This window comes from Styela clava, chromosome 7, assembly GCF_964204865.1.
Source record: "Styela clava chromosome 7, kaStyClav1.hap1.2, whole genome shotgun sequence".
Lineage (NCBI taxonomy): Eukaryota > Metazoa > Chordata > Ascidiacea > Stolidobranchia > Styelidae > Styela > Styela clava.
The window spans coordinates 5,883,364-5,895,973 of record NC_135256.1 but is presented as its reverse complement, the minus strand read 5'-3'; the positions used below and the strand labels follow the sequence as shown (position 1 = coordinate 5,895,973).

Genomic DNA, 12,610 nt, shown 5'->3' with positions numbered 1-12,610 from the left:
GGGCTCTCGAATTGCATACTTCTTATGTATGTGTTGTAAACTTATGGTTTTTGAATTTCCGGGAACCTCTTATATTCAATTTCGCATCAGGATTGTGGAACAAGCTGTAATGCGTCCAGTATGTTCATTTTCACACAAAACTGAAGAATTTATTTAGTTACCAAGTGCGCGCTACGAAACTTATTTTCTGGGCGTTTTCAAGGCTTCGTCTCACGGCCCATATCCGTGGTAAGGATCTACAAGTGTTTAATAACTTACTTATACATTTTTCAACAACGTCTTAGCATAACTTAACTAATAATAACAGCACAGGGCTATGGAAAGGCTGCCCAACTCAACGCAAGGTCGAGCAGTAATAACTAATATTTATTCGCTCGCTACCAGCTGATTCGATTCAATTGTTACGTCATGCAGAAGTCATTGTTCATTGCCGAAAATGTAGAGAATATAGGACAGATCGTAGCACATATTTCTTGTAGTAAAAGCGTCTTTTCCGTAAAACGTGCAACTTTTGGAAGTGGGAACAAGGCAATATTTGTTACTAAATTTCTAAGGAACATTTTAAAATCATTTTCAGGTAGTTACCTGATGTTAGCTACGAAACTCACTTTCTAGGCGTTTTTATACCTCGGCTCGCGGCCTATGAGGTATAGAATCCAAGATAGCCCGTAACAAACAGTATCTGAGAATCAAATAATGATTGTAATAGAATGTTATTGGAGTTCCTGCATCTCGTCATGAACAACCATAGATTTTTTCTATGGAGTGCTTCGAAAGAGGGAATGTTCCCAGATACCATTTTGTGACGGACACTCTCAGATCTAGAGACACAGTGAATTACGCGATAAGCATTATTATATGAAATTTTAACTTTTTTATAATTATAATTATTGAAAAACAACCAGAGCTGGCAGTCATAAATACTACAACAATACGTCCTAAATAAAAGATTTTTCACAGTAGTGGAACAATTGATAATTTTTTTCAAAATTGTATGGGTTATAAAATAAATTGATTTATACTGACGTTTCAAGTCAAGGTCATCTCTAAGATCCCTGGATAGGAAAACACCAAGATATTTAGTGGACAAAACCTAAGTCAATACAGTATTACAAAGTTTGATATCAGGCAAATTATTCAGCCTAAACTTTTCATTCTGGATACACATACAAACAGATTTTTTCGAGTTGTACAAGATGTCATGTTCAATAGAGTATTTATCGCATATGCTAAGTAAACGTTGAAGACGTTGGAGGTGAAATGCAACACATGTCATCAGCATAAAAAATATGATTGATAATATTGTTATTTGCTACACATTCAATGGTCTCTTGATTCAACTTAACAGAACGGTCATCCATGAAAACAGCATATAAATATGGACTTAATATACTACCTTGCTTGGTACCATTATGAACAGAGAAAGGATCTGACACACTGCTACCCCATCTAACAAACATGGATTGATTACGATACATGTGTACAATCAGCGAAAAAAATATTTTAGGGATTCTGTTGATTAATTTACGAAATAGAGTCCAGTGATTAACTTTATCAAAAGCTTTAGTGGCATCCAAAAAAGCTATGAAAACTGGTGATGATTTTTTGGAATAATAGGTAGCTAGCTGCATTATTGTAAAAATGCACATGTCAGTCCCGTGACCAGGCTTGAAATCAAACTGGTTGTGAGATGTAGTTAAGTAAGACCAAATGTTATTTAAAATGTGTTTTTCAAAAAAATCTTAGATAAGACAGAAGCCACTGCAATAGGCCTGTAGTTACTTGCACTTCAAATGTCACCATTTTTGTTCTTAATTATAGGCTGAATAGAACTTGAAAGGGAGGATGCTAGAATATAACCATGGTTCATACACGTGTTAATATACAAACATAAAAGCAGTGATGGAATTGGATGAGAATATGCCAAATGTTCCTTGGTTATCCCATCAGGACCAGGTGAACAACCAGATTTAAGAGAAGAAACAATACTTGCAAGTGCATCGACAATTCGATTTGCGATAACATTTTTATGCTGATGCGGGGGAGAGGAAAGTCGATAGGATTTTTATTCATCCCGGGAGGCGCAAACTCAAAATCACGGTCTGTCGAGGGCTAAGGATTTCACATTTTCCGGGAAAAGGAAAGCCGACTCGATCATGTGGAGAACCACGCCGTCTCGTCCAGTTGCCAGTCCATGTTCGGTAAGGTAGTATGCGAATTTTCATAATTATCAAGGGGGAAGAGGCGAGATAGATAATTTATTGCTTGTGTCAAGCCAAAAAAACGAACATACAGGTATATACAAAATAAAAAATAAGGATGCAAAGTTTTCGGTATATGACTGGGTCGTAACGATAAGACCGATGGATCATCAGAGTCTGTGACCACCAAATGCAAAATACATGAATTTTTTTCAAATCTCACCAATGCAGTTTGCTGAAATTTTCATTATTTTGCATTTTACTGGTCCTAAAATTGTCTCCTGGATTGTTTCGACTCGCATAGTTTGCTGAAGTTTTCATTTAAAAGTTATTGCCCGATGTTTTCTTTGACTGCTTTTGGAGGACGGGCGCGTACTTGTACGTTCTTTAACCTTGTCCTTAAGTTAGGCCCGTCCTCCAGGTCCTCTGCATTTTGTTTGCCCATTTGTTGTTGATTTGTTTTATTTCAGAGTGACCAAAATAAAATAGATTGACACTAGATTTAAAAATGTATGTAGCCTACATTATATACCAATCACCATGCTGATTTTGAAATATAAACTAGATAAATACATTGGATAAATTTTGACTTAATATAAACAGAGTAAAATAAGAAGTGAAATTTAGAAAGACTCGGGTTCAAAATGAAAATTACACCGGATTCAACTATTTCAATTATACTTATTTGAATGATCAATTTGCTTGGAAGAGAAAAGCCGACAGGACGGCTTAATTATTCATAGGACGTACAGCGGCCTCCAGTCCATGTCGAGTATGGTATCAGCTAGCCAGTGATTTGTTACAGATGCATAGACTTATTGACGGAGAAAACTTTGCTTTTATAGACATGACTTTGTTTGACTAATGCATACAAGCGTCTAATACATATCGCTGCAGTCACGTGTTTGAGGTTATCGTCGACTGATTAAAACGTAATGAAGCAACGAAGGGAACGCAGCTAGATTATAATTCAGTAATATTCTAGTCGCCCAGGCGATTCCAGTACGTTTTATCAGAGAACGGGAATGGATTACGGAAGACCTAGTTGAAGTAGCCTACTTCTCGCACTTAAAATTCATTCAGCAGTTATACTAGAATTGGCAATTCTTTGGATATATATATATGCAATACCTTTTAGTTACATGTCTGAATATACAACATGTAGAACGGCGTGTGATCGCATAGAAATGTCAAGCAAACTTATATGTTTGTATTTAGTATACCATGTTTGATAAATGATATATATATATATATAATTATTTATGAATTGAATCTAAGCACTACAATCGCAACTACATTTCGTAGATTTGAACTTAATTGACACACAGCACCTACACGTCTCGGCGGTTGGGAGTACACTTGCCACTGCACCTCTGATTACCCTGCCTGGGTTGGAATCCGGTGAGGAATAAATATGTAAACCAACTAATCTAAATATCATAAAACGCAAACTTAGGGTGAACTCACATAAAGAGAATGTAAAGATAAACTTTTTTCTCTTCTTCGTGATTGCTCCCAGACTATATACTATATTGGGTTTTATTTTACATCGTATTTTATGTCGCTGGGATGCGATTATTCGTAATTGTTCGCTGCAATAAATGTAAGTTGCAAACCTTAGTATTGTTAAGTGGGTACTTCCGTAGTATGTAAACCAAGATGGCGGACACCGGAACGTGTACCAGGTCAGGGTTAGGCCATAATTTCAGGTAAAAATACTACGGGAGTCACGTGTCTAGTCCCCGAACTCGTGATAGAACTAAATTGAGGAGAATATTTGAATGAAATTATGGCCTAACCCTAACCTGGTACACATACTAACTACATTCCGGTGTCCGCCATCTTGGTGCACATACTACGTGAGCGCTGTTAGGTGTATTTGCTTTTTGTAGTGCAGTACTGCATAAGTCGTTAGAGAAGCTAAATACGAATAGGTGATTAGAGTTAAGTCGTCATTAAGATGAAGGTAATCATAGCCAGCTTTGCTAAATGTGGAACAAAAACACTGCGCGATTGTTTGAGAATATTGGGGTATACAGTGTATGACTTCGATGAAAATTTTATGTACTTTGGAGATCAATGGATGGAGATATTCGAAAAAGGAGCTTCAGTTGAGATGTTCAAGAAGATGTACAAAGATGTAGATGCTATAAGCGATTTCCCGGCTTGTGTTTACTGGCAAACCTTACACGAAGCTTTTCCTAATGCAAAAGTAGGTAGTTTAGTGGGCGCTTCCGTAATATTTGCAACAAGATGGTTGGCACCTGAACATAGTATGTTTACCAGGTTAGGGTTGGGTCATATTTTATTCAAATTTTCTATATTTTAGTTCTATTACTCGCCAAGTGACTCCCGTAGTATTTATACCTGAAATTATGGCCTAACCTGATGCCCTAACCACCACATGCTACGTTCCGGTGTCCGCCTTCTTGTTGCACATACTACGGGAGCGCCGGTAGTTTGGTGGTTATTTAATGTGGAAATGAAATTCTATATCACCCAGTTAGGTAACCACTTCTTTCGGTGTAACTATTAGCATCACTATACTTTAGATAATTCTCACCACGAGGAAAAGTGAAGATGTCTGGTTGAAAAGCTGGAATGAACAGGCTTCTTCAATAAACGATTCCAAAATCTTTCAGGCACAATGTGCCCTCACTCCCACTGGAAGGAAATTTGCTCGTTTTAATAAGGAAAATTGTATGTATTTTATTTTCTATTGCGCCATTCAGATTTTTGGACACGAAATTGACCTATGGATCGTTTTGTTATTGATTTGGTGTTAGTATTATTTTTCTTCTTGTTGTGAAAGATTCACTTTTCTATTTAATAACTGAACCAAATGCCTTGAAATTTTCAGTGGTTAAAGACTGTAATTTCCCTAAGCTAATCAACATGTTTTTATTATTTAAGTCACAGCGATTTTTGAATGCCCACCAAAAACTTCTAATATCATGTTACGAGATGAGAATGTATTGAGGAAAAGATACAGGAAGCATAATTTAGCTGTCCGACAGGTGTGTCACGCATTTTATTACTATTACTGGACACGAAGTGGACCTATAGATGGCTTTGGGCGCTCCCGAAGTATGTGAACCATGATCACGGACACCCGAACGTAGTATGTGTACCAGGTTGGGGTTAGGACATAATTTTACCCCAATTTTCCTTATTTTAGTTCTATTACGAGTTTGACGATTAACCAAGTGACTCCCGTAGTATTTGTACCTGATATTATTGCCTAACCCTAACCTGGTACACATACTACGTTCCGGTGTCCGCCATCTTGTTTCACATACTACACGTCGCTTTGTTATCATGTGTTAGTATTATTTTTTCGTGTTGTTTCTCTTTAACTCTTGGATCAATTGCTTTGAAATTTTCAGAGGTTAAAGATTGTTGTTGTCACTAAACGGTTATTACTTTTATTCGTTTCAAAATTTTCTGTGCGTTTCATGGGATTCGTTTGTTTTTGTGTGATGACATCAAAATTGAAATTTGCGCAGTTTGTGGCGATCTGATGGTCGCAGTCGAACAGAAAGACCACGGTAACAGTACTGTAAAAGATTTGATACCCGTAATATTTCGTTTTGGCCTTCATGGCAATATATTTTCACATTTTTTGCTCGTTTCGCTGTTATTTTAATTGTAACATACTTTCTGCTACATATACACTTATTTATATATCGTACCGCGACGAGAGGTTGATATCTGACTTATTTATATATAATAAAAAAAATTCCCAATTATGGTTTTGCAGAAAGCACCGAAAGACAAACTCCTTGAGTTCAAATTATCTGATGGCTGGGGACCGTTATGCGATTTTCTCGGAAAAGATGTCCCTGATGTCTCATTTCCACATTCTAATAAAGGATCTCCGATTCGCAGCAGTCACGTCGCTCCTTTGCTCTTTCGATCCTTAGACCGAGAAATGTTTTTAGTATTATCGTTTTCAACTGTTATTATCGCCATCCTTCTTTATACCATTCCAAAATTGTAATAGCATGGCTGAACAGTTGTAAAGGACGTGACAATGGTGTGTATAATGAGAAAACACAATTTTCTGGTTCGATCAATATTCAACTGTGTCGATTAGAAAATTAAATTTAAACGTAATTACCCTTACATTTTGCTTTATAGATCAAAATTATTTTCATTTTGGAGTTCGCAGAAGTCAATAAAAATAAATGACAAATAGTGGGTATACTCAGAGCTATGTATATACAAAGCAAGAGAGCGATGCTCAAATATATGGAAACGACATCTGACTTTCGCGTAGACTGCAGGGGTCACCAAACTTTTTGGATCGCGGGCCGGGTATGACTCAAACTGTATTGAAACGGGCCGGATGAATATTTTTGTCAATGCAATACAATAAATTTACAAAAGTTGGGAAATCCATTCAATTTATTCAACAATATTATATATTCTACATTTCTGAAGACTTGAATATTAAATTCTATCTATATCGCAGAATACAGATCGAGAACATCCCAGGAAAACAAATATACAAGATTTCTATATCTAGACAACTATATCGGATGAACTTCAATATTTTGGAAACACACCTACATGAATATCCGCATTTAGACAGAACAAAAGTTAGTGTGACTTGTTAAATTGGAGCAGTACGCGAGAAATTACAGTACTGTTAGCGCGAAATGCACATTGGACGTTTATTTTAGCCTAAGAAACGTGAACTGTTTCGTAGAAAGCACGCGCCACGAGTGTACAAATACGTCTTTCGCAGAAAACGTTGCGTACCGGTAGAGAATTTAGCCTATTTTGTCACTGCTATATTTTTAGACTAATTTTTCATTACTACTATTAAAACTACAACTCCTAAGGAGGCAAATGATAATCGACTTATTTGATTCATACTTAAGTTTCCGATACACAATTAAAAACTAACGAAAAGTTCAAAGTTAAAAAAAATTTAAAGTCGCAAAAACGAAATATTGTTTACAACCACGACTGAAAATCTGTCAAGATGACAATAGTGTCTGAGCGGATGCGAAAAGGCCTATTATTACGTCACTTTTTTTTGCAACGTGCTGATCGGCCAATGTTACGAAATAAACAAGGAAGACGATGCTCAGGAAAATCTCCCTTTGAATATAATTTAGCCATTTTTGCGTGTTATTGCGGGCCGGATAAAATGACGTCGGGGGGCGCATCCGGCCCGCGGGCCGTAGTTTGGTGACCCCTGGCGTAGAGAGTAGCACGAGGAATTAATATCAATTATTCGTAATAATTTTCAATGGGTCATCAAAAAAAAGTTCGAAGTGAAAAACGAATCACATAGAGCCCACAAAAAGTTTTGAAATAAATGAAAGTATTAGCCTTCTAGCGAAGAATACAATCTTGGGTAGGCCTACTCTCGAACCAAGATGACGGACACCGGAACGTACTATGTGTACCAGGTGAGGGTTAGGTCATCATTTTATTCCAATTCTCTATATTTTAGTTCTATTACTGGCTCTTGTATATCTACATTTTTTAAACCTTATTGAAGTTTTCTTCCAGTTTCCTCGATTTTTCAATTTTCTGTGCACATTGTTTTTGTTTTGCGTATATTTTTTGCGGAGAATCAAAATAAATATATACTCAAATCAATTTTTCGTTTGAAATTTATGAATGAAAAAATATATGGTGCGTGTCCTTGGCCGATTTTAACACCATGGCGACTGTTTTCGGAAAATCACAGAGTACCAAACGTGAACTGAGGATGGGAAACGCCTTCCAAACTCCCACCTCGGCTGTATTCAAATGAGCGATTTATTGTCGACTCGTGGTTTTCTGAGTAAATTTGCTCAAAGCAGGGTCATGTGCACTCAGAAGTAAAGAAGAATGATCTCAAAGCCAAGCTACGCTCGGCCAATGAAATGCCAAAATCTACTGGGACTTTAAAGAATCATAAAAATGAGTTACAATAATTTCGTAATAACTTTTATATATCTTTAGTAAAGTATACTAAATTTAAATACAGGCTTTTATTTGCTGGAAAATGCTTTGAATTTATTTATCATTTTGTATTCGATCATTAACTAAAACTACAGCACGAAACATCTTAAATCAATTAAAATATCACACAATAGAGGTATTATTCACCATAATTTCTAATAGCATAGTGTACGCTAACTAACAGATATCCACAAGCGTCAAAATACCGAGCCATGTCGGTGAAATTCGGTCATACGCGAAAGTATGGCAAATAAATATTTCAAGAAAGCGTTCGACAACAATTAATTTCATTCGCCACTTTGATTAAGTCATTGATTAACTGGAAAATCAATATGAACAAATTTTCACGGCGTAGAAGTATTCCAGAAATATTCCATCGTGGAAACGTGCATCAAAACTTCTTAAAATACCCGCCAAGACTCAAAAATATGACGTTTTAAATCATTCCGGTGGAAGAAAATAAAGCTCGTTCGAGCGCGACGTGACGGTTTCCAGTAATTTTCCATGAGCGAATCGAGAACAATACGTCACTCACCCCAAAATCTCTGAATATGCTCGAGGCTAAATTTATTAACAGTTCATCCAAGAGCATATGCGATTGAACGCCGTACAAACATATGACATGACGTACATTTCAATTTCGTACGCGCTCGAAAAATCATCCAATCACGAATGCTAAATCCGGGAATTTATGCTTCAATGCTTACACACGGCATCTCAGTCATAAACAACGTTCGATTCAAGCATTTTCATTGGATAATATTCTGCGCAGAAAACCATTTCGCGCAGTAAAACTAAGGTAAAAATGATGCCGTTTCCTTTCACTCTCTGGTCACGTGATGTAAACCGCGGCCATCTTTCTGTTTCTTATATTCCTCCCACTATTTCGTCCATGTGTACTCGATCGGCTCCGCTTTTTCGTACATCTCTCTCATCGCGACGTGTGTGACGTTTTCAGTCGTTCGTCTGGCAGATTTGCTTTTTCTAGTGCGCTTTAGACCGGTTTTCTTTGTTCTCTTCAGTCAATTTTGCCTTCATTTTTGCGCGTTGTTTTAGCAGATTTCACAAATAAAAAATGGCAGCCGAGACCACTAAAGTTACTAGGGATGGTACCATGGAGGTTACTGCCAAGGTGAGAAAGGATTTTGTCAAGTTTATGAAGGGAAATGTCGATATTTCTATCCCCGCCACGTGCTAAATTAGCGATGCAGCTTATGCGTTTCCAATATGGCGACAGCCGATGCGTCGTTGAGCCGTTTGCGCCCCGCGACCCTTTTTTAGGAAAGAAAAAAACCAGTAAGTGTGAAAATACTGATTCTAAAACCATTTCCAAATTATTAATGGAAATTTTTATTTTCTGGTGATCTGAAAATTTGTTTATGCTATGGAATAAAGTTTGAATTTGTCTCTGTCAAACTACGCTAATATGCTTGTATGCGGATTATGCGATATCGACAAGATGCTAAAATGCCTTATTATCATGATGGTAGGAGGGATTGGCATATTTGGAAAAGGAGAAGCCAGATCTTGCCAACAAAATTAAACAACAATTGAAGGATGATCAGGCTGAAAAACCCTCAAATGGATCTGGGGACGCACCAGTTACAGAATCAAATGGAACTAAAGTTACAAGAGACAATACCATGGTCCAAACAGCTGAGGTACGCTAATTTTATGCTGTAATAGGCTTTAATATATTTTGTTTTCTTATATCTGTGTATTTTTATATTTTGCCAAGTTATTTTATATATTTTTTATTTTCATTTTCGTCCTTTTTGTTGAACACTAATACGTTAACCCACAGGAGGGTCTTGAATTTTCGCGGCGCCAAGCTGGAGGTGTGGAAGTTATAAAACACCATGGTTTGGACAGATTGATTCCTGACGCTATTCCAGAAGAAAAACAAAAAACTCCAAAATTACCGCAAGATAGAACGATGGTCGCCACTGCAAAGGTTCTTGTGTGACCATGTAGACCAATTAACAACCAATCATAACAGATTTTTACTAATTTATGTTTTTCAGGATATTTGAAGTGCACTTTTCAATTGGTTTTTGTAGTTTTCACCTGCCTAACGAAAAACCGTTTTCAGTGGTTTTCGAACTAAGCAATATTTAATTGTGAACTAATTTGTTGTAGTTTTTTTTTCAGTGAAATCGTCAATAGCGACATCGTTGATCAATCTTAAATTGCACATTTTAATTTTTCAGATTTATACGAGTTGATTCATCTTCAAAAGAGATAGACATGCGAATTAGAACTAATTTTGTTATTTCTTGTTTCAGGAAGGGAAACAATTTTTAGAAAAAGAGGGAGGTGTGAATGAAGATGCTAAAACACGATCGCAAGAAAAAGAACTTAATGATTCAAAATCAGAAGAGAAAGAAGCAACCAAAAGATCTGCTGATGAGCAGACGGTGAGAGAATGTCCAAAATGTTTTTTTTTATTCAGACTTGACATCAGATTTATGTTTGTTGGAGTAATTTATAAGCGCCACAAGTGAGTTTGCAAGATTTTCCTCAAGGTGAAACATATTTGAGCGCCCTATTTCTGCACAACAAGGTTACCAAATTTAAATAATGATGGCCACTTCGAATGTGTATCTTCATTTGTTTCATTTTTCTGATCTCTCATTTGCAGTTATAAGCAATCTGATGAAATTTGAAATATTCGCATATATGTCCCATGGTTCAATCTTTAATAAGAAAAGTGATTTAGTAGATACGGCTAGTTTCAGCTATGCAATCAAATCTGGCACATTATTGAGTTTTGCTCGACTTCCACTTAGTTCCACAATACCAATGTTTGTTTGTTTTGCAGGAGGAAACTGACGAAGCGAAAAAACAAAAAGTCGAGGAAAGCAATGGCAGTGAAGCCAAGCAAGAGGAGGAACCAGCGGCAGAGGCTGAATCCAAGGAATAGGAGGCTTTATGTCTCAATAATTCTTTGAACTTCTGGGCATTGTTTTGCCATAAAGCATTTTCTTTTCTTGGTTGTCATCGAAAATGGTTCTTTTTTTCAACATCAGTTAGTTTTCTTACATTTTGGAGTTTTTCATGATTTTATTAACTGCTTTTAGCTGTTTTGATGGGATTTAGCTTATCAGAGCTATACAAGTTTTCGATTATTTTCTTGGTGTATTTTGTAATTTTTAATTAAGTGCACAATAGGTTTTTCATTTTTTCTCGTTTATTCATTTTCACATTTCTGCAAGCTAAACAGAAGCTGCTCGATCCCCAGGTATTCACTAACATTGCAATCCTGCCATTTTTGAAATTTAGTTGAAAATAGTGTCAATCATTGTGAAATTCTGCTAATCACTTGTATTATTTGAGAGATTCTCTCCTAATTAGCATAACTAGTAATTTGTGTGTTTCCCATTAATTATATCGATGGTTATTCTGCTCAAACAAAATTTTTCTACTCAGTTGTCTCTGCCATACTGCATTCCATATCACGTTATGTTACTTTTTATACATTTTTGTACATAGGTTGTCACTAGATAAGATTTGTGGCATTATACAAATCCAAATTCAGCCTCCCCTCGTGTGTTCCTGTCCAGTTTTGTCATTTAACTTCTTCCTTTTTGAAGCATCTGAAGTTTCTTTGGTTTTGAGCTGCTTTTTACATCATTACTGCTTATCAAGGAAACAATGACATAATAAACCCTTGTTCTGTGCAAGTTTGTAAACTTCGTTGTTAGAATCATTTATAGAGACTTGTCACAAACCAGGGTCCGAGAAGTTTGTGTTAGATTCAGCCATGTTTTGGAGCAGCATACGGTAAGAACTTGGTGTCGGCTGCTCGGTGAAGTGCGGTTTCGTTCACAAGTTACCCAATGGAAATTGGAGCGTTTAGTGCAGGGTGTTCGTAAAGCCCCTTTTCGATTTTGTTATGAAGTCAGTTTTCAATATATTTTTACCAGGTTTGTTATTTTTTTAATCAGTAATTGCCTAAGTCTTTTTACTTCATTTGATGCATCTATGAGGGCCAAAGAGATATATGGTATCAATGAAATCCTTTTGCAATTTTGAGACTTTAAGGACACCCTATACAACTCGAGCGTCCCGGTTTAGGAAATTCGGCATCGCTTTATTAATTAAAGAGCATCCGTGGCAATTAAAGTGTCGGGTTATGCCTTAGCTGAATTGCTTAGTTGATAAATCGAGGTTTCGAGAGTGTATACCTGGGAATTGAATTCGAATGCTCGCAGCTGTACACCGGGCAAAGTTGGATGAAGCTTTCGTATCACGAGCAGGTGTTTACCGTGATGAGTCATGTATACTCAGGATTGATGTCCCACGGCGTTGAGTTTCAAAGACAAACTGAACAAAGTATACTTGGACTCCATAATAAGCATGACAGACGATTAAATATTTAAGAAAAACTGATTATAGAATTAGGAGAGTAAACGACACCTTACGCAATGTTTTTAAAGCAAGGT

At 36.6% G+C, this 12,610-nt stretch overlaps 2 protein-coding genes across 3 annotated transcripts; both read left to right on the top strand.

Moving 5' to 3' along the window:
• The first annotated feature begins 3,256 nt into the window (after nt 1–3,256).
• Nucleotides 3,257–9,287, top strand: LOC120328449 (uncharacterized). Its single transcript, XM_039394939.2, has 4 exons — nt 3,257–4,413; nt 4,754–4,901; nt 5,115–5,218; nt 5,962–9,287. Exons 1-4 carry the CDS (start codon nt 4,162–4,164, stop codon nt 6,199–6,201), a joined length of 744 nt encoding a protein of 247 aa, XP_039250873.2. The 5' UTR covers nt 3,257–4,161; the 3' UTR covers nt 6,202–9,287.
• LOC120328409 (uncharacterized) lies at nt 9,155–11,857 on the top strand. 2 transcript variants are annotated; one of them, XM_078114440.1, is made up of 5 exons: nt 9,155–9,297; nt 9,656–9,826; nt 9,970–10,119; nt 10,451–10,582; nt 10,987–11,857. In XM_078114440.1, the coding sequence occupies exons 1-5, from the start codon at nt 9,241–9,243 to the stop codon at nt 11,086–11,088; spliced, it is 612 nt and encodes a 203-aa protein (XP_077970566.1). In that variant the 5' UTR covers nt 9,155–9,240; the 3' UTR covers nt 11,089–11,857. The 2 variants fall into 2 exon arrangements, with proteins under 2 accessions (XP_077970566.1, XP_077970567.1); XM_078114441.1 differs by lacking the exon at nt 9,970–10,119.
• Nucleotides 11,858–12,610: the final 753 nt, after the last annotated feature.

Excerpts from the sequence above, each read along its gene's own strand:
- LOC120328449 (XM_039394939.2), top strand. The coding sequence starts at position 4,162 with ATGAAGGTAATCATAGCCAGCTTTGCTAAATGTGGAACAAAAACACTG. Across the intron at positions 4,414-4,753 it reads AAGCTTTTCCTAATGCAAAA|ATAATTCTCACCACGAGGAA; the intron begins GTAGGTAGTTTA and ends ACTATACTTTAG. Across the intron at positions 5,219-5,961 it reads ATAATTTAGCTGTCCGACAG|AAAGCACCGAAAGACAAACT; the intron begins GTGTGTCACGCA and ends ATGGTTTTGCAG.
- LOC120328409 (XM_078114440.1), top strand. The coding sequence starts at position 9,241 with ATGGCAGCCGAGACCACTAAAGTTACTAGGGATGGTACCATGGAGGTT. Across the intron at positions 9,298-9,655 it reads CCATGGAGGTTACTGCCAAG|GAGGGATTGGCATATTTGGA; the intron begins GTGAGAAAGGAT and ends TCATGATGGTAG. Across the intron at positions 9,827-9,969 it reads CCATGGTCCAAACAGCTGAG|GAGGGTCTTGAATTTTCGCG; the intron begins GTACGCTAATTT and ends GTTAACCCACAG.